Source organism: Blennius ocellaris (genome assembly GCF_963422515.1).
Source record: "Blennius ocellaris genome assembly, chromosome: 20".
Lineage (NCBI taxonomy): Eukaryota > Metazoa > Chordata > Actinopteri > Blenniiformes > Blenniidae > Blennius > Blennius ocellaris.
The window spans coordinates 17,607,555-17,621,532 of NC_137669.1; the positions used below are offsets into that span (position 1 = coordinate 17,607,555).

Below are 13,978 nucleotides of genomic sequence, written 5' to 3' on the forward strand. Positions count from 1 at the left end.
TTCCACTTTGACATGTTTCTCAACATCAGACAGACGAGTAACTATTCAACATACGGTCCTTCAGGTTTTTCCTTGAATGCAGATCATCAATTCCAAATGCAAACACAAACAGATGGGTAATCTTGTGTAATCCGCAAAAGACATTTTTGGACTGTAGGGAGTAAACTGTATAAACCCTGCGAAAAGCCCACAAAGGAAGAACATGCAAACCAGGGACCATCTTGCTATGAGAGGACAGCGACCCACCACACCACTCTGGAGCCCCGGGAACACTGTGTGTTTGTCCTAAATGCCAGATTATTTGAGTCATGTTTTGTATAAACTAATTACTGCTTAGACATGCAGGATTCGGTCACTTGATTAGAGCAGCCTGATGCAGACACAAAAGCCCTTGCTCTGCACGCAGCCTGAAATAGGTTTTGTGCCATCCTCAGTACAAATGTGCCCTCTGTGTAGGACACAGTGGCAGTTTTCCTGTGTTGTGTGTGTTTATGTGTCCGTGTCTGTGCGATTGATGTCCTCAGCGTAGTGGAAATCACACGGAGATGAGGGCAGCCTGCAGGATGGCGGGGGGGAGAAGAGGGGCAGTTGATGTTTTCCGCTGACGTGTGCATCAGCAGGGTGGAGATGAAGCCTATAAATTTCGAGGAGCGATGGTCGGAGTCGAGGGACGAGATTTGTGACCCAACGCACCACGTTGCAACCAGCAGGTAAGACGGCGGCCTCTCCTCGGTGCGCATATGATACCGCGACGTGTGCTTTTACAGAGATGATGTCGTCGATTTTCTTCGCAGCACTTTCCAAAGCACCATGGAAGCAGCCATCAAGACCCTCGTCGCCCAGTTCAAGATATATGCCGGGAAGGACGGCTCCTCCTGCACGCTGAGCAAAGAGGAGTTCTGCAACCTGGTGACCAGTCAGCTACCCAACTATGTCAAAGTATGCATCTTAAATTGCTGAGATTCTTAAACGCTGAGCGCCGAGAGGCAGGCATTGACGAACTAGTTTGTTGTGCAAATGAAGGTGTCACACATGTTTGACAGCTCATTTTACTGACAAATCGAGTGAGTTTATTGCTTTTTGGCACGTGTGGTTCCACTGGCGTTTCCCTTCCCTCTGTCTTCGCCACCTTGTTGCTGTGTTGCTCAGTACTGTAGTACTGAAGAATGTTATGAGGCTACGATGTTCAATTCAAAGTGACTTTCAATGAAGAAAAGCTAAATTTGGAAAATTGCAGCCATCAAATGTCATTATTGATACTTTTCAGAAATGTGATGAATTGATTCACTCCTTGTGAGTATAATGCTGCTTTTGTTTGGTTTTTTTTTTTTTTTTTTTTAATGAAATTGGAATGAGAGAACTTGTAGAGTTTAGCACGCCTAACTTACAGGGACAATATCTCCAGTTTGAGTCTGGGTTTGGTTTGAGCTTGCATGTTCTCCCCGTGTAAAGGTTTTCTCTGTGGACTCTCCAATAGAAATATACACTTGAGGCTAATTGGGCGACTGCTAGATGGATTAATGGGTGAATTGCCTTTCAGCGTTCAGCTTTCAGCTTTGGAAAAAGGAATGGGGGTGAAAGTATTTGTGTAAATATACATTCATATAAAATAGTAGTTGTGCACAATGGAGAGGAAAGTTGAAAGCTCAGTAGAACCATGTTTATTGGAGCAGATAGACATGATCTCATGGAGGACTGAGATTAACTCTATAAGGTCATTCTCTACATTAAAAAAACATTCAGAGCAGATGCATTGAAATGCTGGTATAAAATAATGTCCTTTCTCTATTTTTAAAAATATATTATAATATAATACAGTACAAAGTATTATGTATTTTCTATATTAGATGGGCAGTTGCTTGTGTTTGTATTCATATTTAATGTATTTAAAGTTACAAAATTACTTATAGATATATTTTCATCATTACATGTGAAGGGTGTGTACCTGCATTGATATTTACCTCAATTTAGTATTGAAACTATATTTATTCAGTATTTTATGATTTTGATATTTTGGGAATAAATAGCACCTTTCTTATTTAGCTATTCATGTATCTATGTTACTTTTGTGTAATTGAACTCCTGTTTTATTTTTTTGCACATGTTAAAAAAAAAAAACAAGCTCTCAAGCATCCAATCAATATATTTTAACATTGATCTAATGTGGCAAACCTTGATCATCCACTAGCTGCTGTTCAGTTTTCTTCTTCGCCATAACCATTAGGTGGCAGGACAGTCTTTCACTGCACTGGATGCTGCTCTTCAGGGCCACTTTTTTCAAACACCTTGGTTTCTCCTGACTCCACAGAGCAGCGACACCGGGGCGATCGACAAGCTCATGAGCTCCCAGGACGAGAACAACGACGGGGAGCTGACCTTCTCCGAGTTCTGGAAGCTGATTGGACAGCTGGCGAGCGAAAAAGAGGGAGGCCTCAGTTAGCCTGCCGTCGCCTGTCACTTGTGGCGTCGAGCCAGTTGTTGCACCAGCAACCCTCTCAGTTATGGGCCGTAAACTGACGGGCGCTTGAGCTCTCTTAACGCTCCACCAGTTCCACATGTGAACGTCATCTGTTAACCGTTTGTCGATCGCAGAGGAACTTTGAATTAAAGGCTTCATTGTCTCGACTCCTCAGCCACCAATGCGCCGGCTCCTGTCATTCATTCACCACATTATATGATGTCCAGCCACCCACATTTGAGGAGGAGTGCATTACAGCCTTGATTTAGGGGCCTGTAATCCTATATTCACTACTGCTGCCACTGCTACACCTTCCAGCCCATATCTAGTTCCATAGAGCTTCATAATGACTCTGCAAAGCTGCCTGTCCAGGCATTAAACAGCAAAGGTCTTTACTGTCTATCAATGAGGCCTCATGCAAAGAGGAAACCAGAGCCAAATGCATCCCATTAAACTGGAGGGATAGTTATTGTTTTTACATCGTCGCTGCTTTTGCTACTAGATTGTCCTCCTTTTAGCTGGTTATACTTGGTGTTAAGGTCACTTTGTATTAATTCTTGTGTCTAGACAGAGTTATGTGCGCCGCCATGCTCCCCAGCTGTTTTATAGCCCGTAGGCCCGTTTTCATTTTACAAGAGAAAAGGTGCTGCCAACGTGATTTTGACAATGCGGATCTCTCCGCTGATAAGTGAGCATGAACTTTGTACCCAAATTATCCCGGCTAAAGTGCCAGCGTGGGAGGAGTGACGATGGGTACGTGAGTCAGCAGCAAAGCCACAGCCGGGGACAAAGCAGAGCCTGGCATCCATCTTCTGAATGCTGCGTAGGAAAGTCCCCGTCATGTCGCAGTCAAACGTTTCAGCAGATAACCAGAAGATGGAAGCTTGTATCTCATCCAGCTGTGCCCCAGCAGTGAGATGTAATCTGTGTAGAGAATGTAAGAAAAAAAATAAAGGGGGAGGGAGGGTTAAAAATTTGTTAAGGAATCTGGCATGTCCACTTTGCCTACCACCTATTCTGCACTGGCTTCCCTTCAGCATGATTTCATCACTCTTGTCCAAAGTGTCATTGGGGGAAAAAATCTATGGCCCAATAGAGCCAAACACAAGCTTGAGCAGTCTTATCTTGGGGAGAAATGTCTATTTCTTTTCATGATTATATATATTTAATTACTCTAAAGCAAGGGTGTCAAAGTCATTATAGTTGGAGGGACTCAAATTAATCTCAATGAGGCAGACTGGTGAAAAACTGGATAAAAACCTATCAATCATTCTAATTAGGTTTCATTGACAAGAGTAAAACGTTTATATTCCTTAAAAACAATAATAAAAGCAATTTCAAAATGATTTTGTTTTAAAAAGAGGTTTTAAGGGCAAAAAAACCCCAAAACAAAAATGTTCTACATTAGTATCTCCTCTTGTTTATTTGAATCATGTTTAAAAATTCAACAAATGAGTCTTGTGGCTTTTAGACACATCTATTGTACCATTGAATACCCGTGTCTTCTCAATTTGCATGATTTTTGCAGCCATCAGTGTGCGTTTATTAATTCTGTCTCACAGTTTACCTTTGATGCGACTTCACTGCAGTAGTGAGGTCACTAGTTTTTTGTTGTTGTTTTTTTATTTACCAGTGCACTTTGAATTTAAACTGGTATAGGCTCGGTGGGAGTCTACCTGGGGGGCACCACAGGGCTTCAATGGTGGCCAGAAAAGGAAATTTGATGGTTTAGAAGATCGATGGATACTTTAATTTTATTTATTTATTTGTTTGTTTTTTGTTTTAAATACTAAATTTGTTCTGAATGTACACAGAGACTATTTCAGATCATCTTGAGGAGATAAGTTGACCATCGCGGAAGTACATCTCAGACAGGTCATCGATCCATGACAGGGCAAAGACAGAATGGTCACACATGCTCATATTTAAATTGAAGGTCCCAAAAATAGCTGAATCTGTACTGCGGGAAGAAACCAGAGGTACCTAGAGAACATCCACTCTAGGTACTTTTTGTTTCTCATGGATTTCAAACAGCTGTGAATATGAGAAATAATTGAATTTTTGGTAAAGATATCAGGTTAGCATTTTACTTGCAATGAAAATATGAGCACATGTCTTTTACATTATCAAAGGTCATCCTGCATGGTGCACTAAATCCTCCGGTGGGCCTTTGAGGCAACATGTTTTGACACCCCCAGTCCAAACCAAATGATATTCGTCTCTCCAACAACAAACAGATGTGCCTGTTTTGTTTTGTTTTTTCAGACACATCCTCCCTTTACAAAGGATTAGAACAGTCTGGGTAATGGTTGCTCTCTCAATCTCAAAGTTGTTCCTCCCTCCTCATCTAATAAGTGAAATAGTTTTGGAGAGATGGAAGTAATCCCAGTCCCACCCTAACTGTCTCCTCGTCCCTGAAGCCTCCTGAAGCCCGGAGAGTTGGCGTGAAACCGAGCAAATCACACATGACGTGAAACAGCTGGCCCGTGAGCCAAACATAATTCCAATAAAAAAAAAAGGACACACACAGAAACTTCAAGTGTTTTCATAAGCTTTCACGCCCTTCGTTTTTTGTTTTGTTTTTTAATTAGAAATGAGGGTCGCGCTCTTCCACATTCCCACTTCTCCCCTCGCGCTCTTCCAGGTACACGCCCTTTGACTCGCGAGGGGGAAAAGTTTTAAGGACAGAAAAAAAAAAAAAAAAAAACCTAAATCACGGAAGAGATTCTGCAGTCCTACTAGTTTGGCAAGTTCCCTGAGCTCAAAGCGGCGCAGAAAGGCGGAGAAGAGCGCACAAAGTCACTTTTGCGCACATTTTAAACACTTCTCTTGTCCCACAGACCGTAAACGGTGAGTCCAACGCGTCTTTTTGGATTATTTGTAGTTTACGCTCAGTTCAAGCAGCTTGTTTGCTCATCGGGGCTTTTTTTTCCTTTTTTTTTTTTTTGCCACGTTTCGATGAACTCCTGCAAGAAGAGCCATCCCATGAAAGTTGGCGGCTGTTCTGACTGCAGGACGGTTTCAGTGACTCTGGACGTTTGATACTCACATTGCACTCTGATCTTTACTTCCAACACTTTTAGGAACGTTTGCTTTTGCTTGTCTTTTTTCGCGTTGGAGGTTTTTTTTGCGGGTTTATCTGCGGTGTGTGGATTCCATACGCTCTCTCTGTATTTTTTTCCCCATTGTAAAGATATTTGATAGGTTGTAAGTTAGTTGTCAAGTGATCATTTGCAAACAGCCTGTTAAAAAAGTGACAGAAGTTTGAACGGAGCGCAGTCACCGGCCCCCCGGGTCGCGCGTAAAAGCGCATTAATCAGTCGAATTATGTGAATATTGCGCATTAAATGATTTCTTTTTTTTTAAATATACAGGCCCGCACGGTGGTCAAACTGTCTTCCAGTGAAGATTTATTAAACAATAATTCGTCTGAGCCTCTTCCAGCACTGTGTGGCAGCATTGCAACGTGCCTGTGGCGTTAATGAGTCCTGGTCGAAACCTGGAGCTTTTAATGTCCATATTTTATTTATTTATTTTATGCTGGCTGACGAATTGCGTGAAGGACAGTCGCTGTACGTATGTTCACCGCAATTTACAGCCACAACCTAACTTGTTCCTCTGTTAATATTTTATGCCACACTAGCGGTAGTATTGTCATTACTCTGCGCACATACCGTATCACATTCGCCCATTTGGAAACGCAACACTCGATCTCCTTTGGGCTCCACAGGGGGAAACGGGAAACCTCGGGTTGTAGGCCTGTATATTTAATTATTTGCGCAGTTATTTTGAGCGCTTTTAAGGCAAATGACGGGGATTGGTGTGTCTCAAATTGGACATGATGGGGCTCTGACGTGGTTTCGGGCGCAAGTCTTGAATTCATTTGTCTAATTTAGGGGAGTTTGAAGTCGTTGGGATGTCATCCAAGCGCTTCCACCTTAAGACAGGGACCTGTGTAAATAATGGATGTGAGAATGGATAGAAATGTCACTTCAAGAGCAACAGAAATGCCCTTGAGTGTAATTTGGGTGTATACAGAGACGTGAAGGCAGCGGAGGGTGTGTCACCTGTGCAAGGGGGGGCTAACGTAACAAAAACTAAGTTCAGCACTTGTTTTTTTAGAGATGTGCATAGTGAACCTTATTATAATGCCTGCTACAAAACAATATTGTGTTTTTCGTGACATCTGTTCTCACAATCAAAGGCAACATGTTCTGTGCTGGCATGCCAAGCTGCAGTTGTTTGGTGCCCATGTGGTGGCACACTGGGTCAGACAGTTAAAGAGCAGTAGGTCATCTGCACAATCTGAAGGGGGTGGGAGTCGAGTGAAATATTAGATTTTAATGGCTCTATGCTGTCAGAGCTCATTGTCACCTCGAGGTGTAATGAGACGAACAAGCACAGTCCTAAATGGCCCCGTGTGCTGGATGTGGCTCCTGCAGGGAAATTGCTCAGGTGAGGCCTGCTTAAGACCAACATGCACTTTAGTAATTGAGATATTCGGCAAGGTGGCTGTAAATTACAGCTAAGACGTGCAAGCGAAGAGCCCACAGTGTGTTTTTCCCGAATGTGGATCTTGATGTTTGCTCTGTAGCATTTGAATACTGAAGCTGATGGACTGGTACATAAAGACACAGTCCTATTCGTCTTGCTGCTTTGGGGCAAAATGACTCTGAGTTGGCTTGTAAATTCCTGTCTAAAGTGATCTCTACAGACAGCAATGAATGGAATTCCTGCAAACATGTGTCACCTACTGGCATGTTACACTTTGAGCAATGTCTACTTGTTGTTTGTGCATCTGTAGAGAGCTTAATTCTGGATTGTCTCTCTGTCAAACTGAGGAAGATTTGGGAATATTTGTGCGCATATAGGAGGCAGCTGCCGATGTCTAACAAGAGGGTGATAATCAACAGCAGGCCTACAGGTTTGAGGATGGTGACATGAGAGAATAAAGGGGGCAGAATAAACACAAATGAGACGTGGCAGGTAAAGAAAGAAAGAAAACAAGGCAAAGTAAATTTGGCAAGATGGCAAAAGTAAGAGAAAGGAAGGGAGGGAGGGAAGAGCAGACAGGGACTAGGTAATCCCTTAGGTAACCTGAAGCCCAGTCCCCTCGGTGGCTTCAAGAGATCAGATGACCTATCAAAGATCAGAACTTCCATTGTGTATCACAGCTTGTCTCTCAATCAGACTCCCTCTCACCCTCTCCACTTATCTCACGTCACCATCCCTCGCATATTGCGGTTCTAGACCCAACACCTGAAACGAAAGGCCTTGCTGGGACAGGAGGAGATCCTCACCTTTATTTTCCACTGCGGTTACCTGTTACTTAATATTGCTTTAAGTATTCTGCAACACAGAAAATCACCTTTACATCAGTGTGCTGTCTTTTTGTTTGTCCACCCATGTGTACATATGTATGTTTGTGTATCTGTCTCTTATCATTTTTTTTCTTCCCCTTTTCACACAGAGAAGAGTCATGGAGGGTGCCATTCAGACCATTGTGAAGGTCTTCCTGAAGTCGGCCAAGGGGAAGGACGGTCTACAAAAGAAAGATTTCCAAGGCCTTGTCAAGTCTCAGTTCAGCAACATCCTCACGGTTAGGAAATCATTATTGAGCCTCTCTGAATTGTTGCCATCTCTTGAATTATGTAACGCCCGTACAAAGGAGCACACATTAGTCTCCTATTAGCACTGATCAGTCTCAACCTTTCCACGTTTTTACCATATGAATTGTGGGTGAATGACAGTGTAATATACAGAGAGTGAATGGGAAAAGTGATCCAATATGATAGAATGACATTCACCGGCATCAAAATGTAAACTGATCCACTGATACAGTCATTTAGTAATTGTGTATGGTGTTTTCGCCACTGCGCATCCAGGTAGAGTTACTCCCGATGATTGGGCTTGATTGTCTTATGGTTGTGTTTGCCTATTCCCAGGACACGGACTCCAAGGAGGCGGTCAATAACATGGGCCAGCAGCTGGACGCCGACAAGGACGGCAAAGTGGGATTTGAGGAGTACATGAAGCTCGTGGGCTACTTGGCGTGCTCGCTCAGCGAGCAGCGCTGCCTCGCCAAAGAGGAGCCGGCACCAAGTTCAAATGCTACATCTGAACAAGCGGCACCGAGCGCCGCCGACAAAGCTGAGGAGACGCCGGCGACAAACGCTGAGCCCAAAGAGGATGCAAAGCCAGAAGCAAATGAGCACAAAGAGAATGCGGCAGCAAAGGTCGAGTTGAAGGCGGAAGCAAAGGCGGAGGGGGAGACGCAGCCTGAGCCGGCGAAGGAAGAGCCCGCGGCCGAAGGGGCGGCCGGAGTGGCGGCCGGAGTGGCAGCCGGGGCGGCCGGAGTGGCAGCCGGGGCAGCGAGCGCACTCGCAGCCGCAGCTGAAAACACAGTTGAGGCTGCAATGACGGCGGCGGCAGAGGCGGTGCAATCGGAAGAAGCGACGGTAGAAGTGGTAGTAAAAGAAGACGGGAAGCTGGAGGCGGAAACGGCAAAGGTGGTGGAAGAGGCAGAGAAGCTGGCGGCGGCTGTGGAGGGAGAAGTGGAGAAGAAAACGGAGGAGGCGACCTCATAATGGACAATTCATTCCTTCAAAAAAAAAAAAAAAAAAAAATACACTCTACACATTTACATTCAACACTACACAAAACAAAGCACAGATATTGCCAAAACTAGTTGAAAAAGCCACTAATATTTTTTTTTTTTTTTTTTTTAACAAAACCACTTTGTAAGCACAAAATATTGGTAAAGGTTCAAACACTACAAGCCCAACTCTGAAAAACACTCAAATCCTGACATATGATAATTGTTGTACATGACAGTAGAAATGTTGCTTTTGTACTTCTATTTACCACTATGTTCATATATGTACAGCATGTGCATTACGATATATAGCACATATACCTCATTATGAGAATATCCTATCATAGCATGCCGACATATGCTATCAGGCTACACCCCTGTGAAAACTTAATTGCAAAGTATGATTTTCATTGCACGCGCGTCCAAAATGTTGCTATATGTTGACACACCGCTGCAGAGGACAGCTCTCTGTTTTTATTCCCTTCTGCATTGTGCAGCTTGGCATTACTTACCCGCTTGGCCTGTGGTGCTGAATGCTAATGTCTCACAAGACAAGAAATATGCATATGAGCTTAACAACCAAAATCTGTATGAGAAGAATAATACCACTGTTTATAAAAATGAATTTGAAGCCATAACCTGCCGCCGTTTACCTGAGCGTAACACGGTCGCTAGAAATGGTAGGAGATGGCGAACTTGGCTCTGATGCGTCTAATCTCAAAGCACCTATGAAGCTTTATAATTGTGTTTGCATGTTTCAGAAATTGTTAGGTTTTGCGAAATAAAAGGATAAAATGCACCACAAGTGCGAGAACCAGGCTAGATGCTGTTTGTAGTGTTTCTGCGGAGCCCAATTTTTAACCAAACTGGCAAAGAGAGTGGTAATAGTCTTCTCATTATGCCCGTTATCATGAGACAAAAAAAAAAGTCCCTCTTCATTAAATTGGTGCATGATGCTGCTTCCCTTTTTTTAACCCAGTGCTGTGGAGCTGATTTAGCATGACAATAAACAGTTTTGTTGAAGCTTTGCATTACTTCTGCTCACCTTCATACAGTATTTGTTCTAAATTTCCCATCACACCCTCCTTCTCTCTCTCTCTGTGTTTCATGGGCTGTCGGCATCTGTCTCACTGTAGATCCCAGGGAAGTTTTCTTCATCTAGCTTTGTAGCTCGGAAAGGAGAAGCTGGAAATTAAATTGTCAAGGTTCAGGGATGAATCCTCAAGCAGGCCAGTGTTGAGCGGGCTTGGCGATTAGAGCAGGTCAGAAGAAGGTGTTCGTGCTGCCTAATCCACAAGGATTTGGAGGCAGAAGATGCCAAGAAATCTAGAACAGTCAATTGGTGGGTGATATCTCTTTCTCCGTCAGGGATGGCGTCGTTGCCGTGTATTTGAAACCGCTGCAGGTTGTACTTTTTGAACCACTAGGCGTTGGACGGCATATTATCCAGAGTGATCCTTGGCAGCAGTGGACAGAGGAGAGTCACAAGAAAATGTCTCGAAAACTCAACCCGTGTTTTGGAGGCTCTCTTCAAAATTGCTCATTTGCTTGTTTTTTATTTTTCTGCTGGATTAGGCACCAGCTCTTCAGCCCTTTGTGTGTGTGTGTGTTTGTCGGTCACACCATGTACAGTTTATAGACCCTGTTTGACCTGCAACTGGATCTTTGTGCATCAGGCATTGGGGGAAACTACTGGATTAGGCGTTCAATGGGTAACACACCCTGGGACACAGTTATACGAAAGTAATCCCAGGCTGCAGTGAAACTGCCCATCAGATTAGGGGGTAGTATCAAGGAGAACATCATTAGAGGTTGTGCTTTTTTTTTTTTTCTCCTTTTTTTTTAGTGAAAATAAATACTGAGCCATCACTATGAATCATTTTGGTGTAGTCTTGTACAACAGGCTAATATTAAGATGCTGCATCCTGTCAGATTGTACCATTATATTACAATTATTTTGGCCTTTTGTTTAATTTCTACCAGGCCTTTCTATATTTAACGTTCAAGACCATATCTAACTCTCATTGGGACCACTATGGAGATCACTTGAAAATGTTCATTTTTGTTTTGTTTTGGGGTTTTTTTTTCCACATAAGAAATTCGCCGATTAGAATTGAATGACTTGTAAATTGTCGCGTCATCAATGATGCAGGCTGAAGGCACACAGCTTGTGTTGCATGCTCGCTGCATCGTGGGTCTACACGGCCAGCTGCAAAGTGCTTTTAGACACTCTGCTAAACGTGCACCTTAGGCACTGTAACAGCACTTGGCACATCAAACAGTAAATTGCAAGACAAATAAGCTTGTGTCATGTGATCGACCTGCCGTACTGCAACACTCCCATTATCAATACTCACAGTGCATTACATTTCCTGCTATTACTAACAAACCTATCGGACACTTTGGGTTTTTTAGACTGCTTTATTATCTCGTTCGTTAAAAATCTATGTAGTTTTGTTTTTATATAACCAAATACTTTTTAGGTACTTTTGTAAGAACAGTCTTACAATCAGCATTATCTTTATTGATATATTTACCATCTTTTCCATTTATCACACCAACATGGGTTGGGATATCGTACATTCGGGTGGATAAAGCAAAAATCACTTTTCTGATGTGATAAAATGGCTCTACTTGCACTACCAACAGTTTCATGTATTTTCCGTTGAGTTTCCTGCACATCATCTGGATCTTATCACAGTAAACCCTGTATTTGAGCTGATGTGAAATAGCAGAGACCCATAGGAGCTGCATTTTTCCACCAAAGAAGTTGGACGGTCTGTGCTCGCAGTTTTGTTGCTGTCCCATTGTGTAAACCACACCCAACCTTAACTCATGCAGATTAAAAAACATGCTGGAACCAAGCACAGCAGATTTACAGCAGGGAGTGTTTGCAAGCCAGATTTCTATTGCCACACAATAATGTCTCATTCAGTGTGAGACTCCGTTGATGAAGATGAAAGCTTCTGCTGAGAGGCCTTGAAGCAGATACAATACGAGTGTCAACAAGTGTTTTTAAGGCTCATTGGTAAAATGTTTGTGATTATAGGGCCATTCCCAGGATGTCCTGCAGACTTTTATCATCGTACGTATTTGCCTGCCAAGTGCTGGAAGGTATGCGTGTGCCTTACAGTTGGACACAGTCCATTGTCATGTCCAGTAAACTTCAACATGCTTAATATTACTATTTCCTATGTAACGCTGTATCTTTTTTTTTTTTCTTTTGTATTTTTTTGCTTACTCTAGCCAATGTGTATCAGGTAATATTGAATAAAACTGTGACAATACACTATTTTTGTGTATGGCTCGCTCATTCAGTTCAAAATCCAGGTATCGAGTGTGATGAGGAGAGGAAGTGAGAGAAAACACCTGCCAGGACAAGGAGGTGGGGTTGTTGGGGTGGGGGTGGGAGGGCAGAGTAAGAGGGTGAAGGAGTTTGTGGAGGGGGGGGCGATGAGAGGGAGAAGGAGGAGGGAGAGGTGACCAGGTGATATTTAAGCCACTGGCGAACTCTCTCCCCATCCATCTCTGCCTTGGCTTCGTCCTCTGCACCTCTTTAAAGACAAAGGAGGCCCTCCATCAACACTCAGGTAAGGCAGTCCACCTGCTGCTGCTGCTCTTACACGCAACTTTCTCTCTTGTATCTCCTCTGGGTGTTTTTAGCAAATTAAATTATTTTATCAGCTGTGTGATTGCAGCGAAGAACAGAAAAGCACCCTGGATTGTGGGTATTCAGCGAGTTGTGTAAATCATTTGGTGTTTTGTTTTTTTTCGTGATAACCTATGTATTAAAAAAAAAAAAATCATGGGTGATAGTTGATGCATAAGGCAAATATGGAAACAAGTGAAGCTAACAGGCTAATCTAGCCAAGATGTGATTAGAAATGACAATATGCATGAATTTATTTAGATGCTGGATATACAGAAACATTGGCACCCGGATTCCTCGTGCTTTGTGAAGCTTATTTACAAACTGTCCGATGTTATACATCACTCAACATGTGTGTTGATCCACCTGTGTGGTTACATAATTCATATGCATCCATACCATACTCAATATTGTGTTACTGACAGCATTTTGGTCCCCATGGTTTCCTATTGTATTGTGTCAGTCAGTGAGACAGATGACCCCTATAGATTTTCCAGTTAAGAGGCTTTGGTGTCCTCTGGCCTTCTCCTTTGTCTCCGCTGCCTGCAAAGCTCTACAGCATGATGAGACGCAATAAGCGGTGACTGACATCAACGTCGCAACCTCCTTTTGTAATAATAGTGAATAAATCATGCACAAGGACATTGGGGGATCGATTGTGTCCCTCCATGTTTTGTGCACCGTTACATTGGCCTCAACATAACACTGAAGTCTATGTTTATATTTGTAGGTAGCTGCATTTTAAATTTGAGCACGGAAGTTGAACGTGTGCGAGCGAGCGTGGAAGTAAATGCTCTCATCTCCACGCACGACTTGGTGTATGGCACCTCAGGTTACTTGCCCCCTGAGTTTCTGAATGTGATTACCAGACGAGTGTTGTGTTTCACTTCTGGTTTCCATTTTGAAGTATAAGACAGTTACATGACCGGTAGACGGAGGCATGTTTTACACTGAAACACGTTTTCACTGATACAGTGTTATCCGTTACACCCATTACTAATTCAGCTTTCATCAACAATAACCAGATGGCCATACAACAATGAATTGTCTGCATTTTTTTTCTTTTTTTAACCAAGTTCTTCACATTCCTTCCTCTGCATCATTGACAGTGACTTATCTGTGTCTGTGTGTGCACAGTCTCTTCACGAGTCCAGCACAAGACGCTCCAAGATGCCGGACACAATGTGTGTAAGATTGTTCGAAAAGCTTTCCCAAAGCTATCTTCCACCTTTCCACCTCTGAAACGTAAAACCTGGCTTGGTCATACTAGCAGTGA

The 13,978-nt window shown here is 43.0% G+C and overlaps 2 protein-coding genes across 2 annotated transcripts; both read left to right on the top strand.

Annotated features, from left to right (window-relative positions):
* Positions 1-622: 622 nt before the first annotated feature.
* s100a11 (S100 calcium binding protein A11) lies at positions 623-2,623 on the top strand. Its single transcript, XM_080515704.1, has 3 exons — positions 623-710; positions 795-939; positions 2,309-2,623. The coding sequence occupies exons 1-3, from the start codon at positions 628-630 to the stop codon at positions 2,438-2,440; spliced, it is 360 nt and encodes a 119-aa protein (XP_080371830.1). The 5' UTR covers positions 623-627; the 3' UTR covers positions 2,441-2,623.
* A 2,529-nt stretch (positions 2,624-5,152) lies between these two features.
* s100u (S100 calcium binding protein U) lies at positions 5,153-12,345 on the top strand. The gene is made up of 3 exons (XM_080515662.1): positions 5,153-5,308; positions 7,929-8,057; positions 8,404-12,345. The coding sequence occupies exons 2-3, from the start codon at positions 7,938-7,940 to the stop codon at positions 9,043-9,045; spliced, it is 762 nt and encodes a 253-aa protein (XP_080371788.1). The 5' UTR covers positions 5,153-5,308; positions 7,929-7,937; the 3' UTR covers positions 9,046-12,345.
* Positions 12,346-13,978: the final 1,633 nt, after the last annotated feature.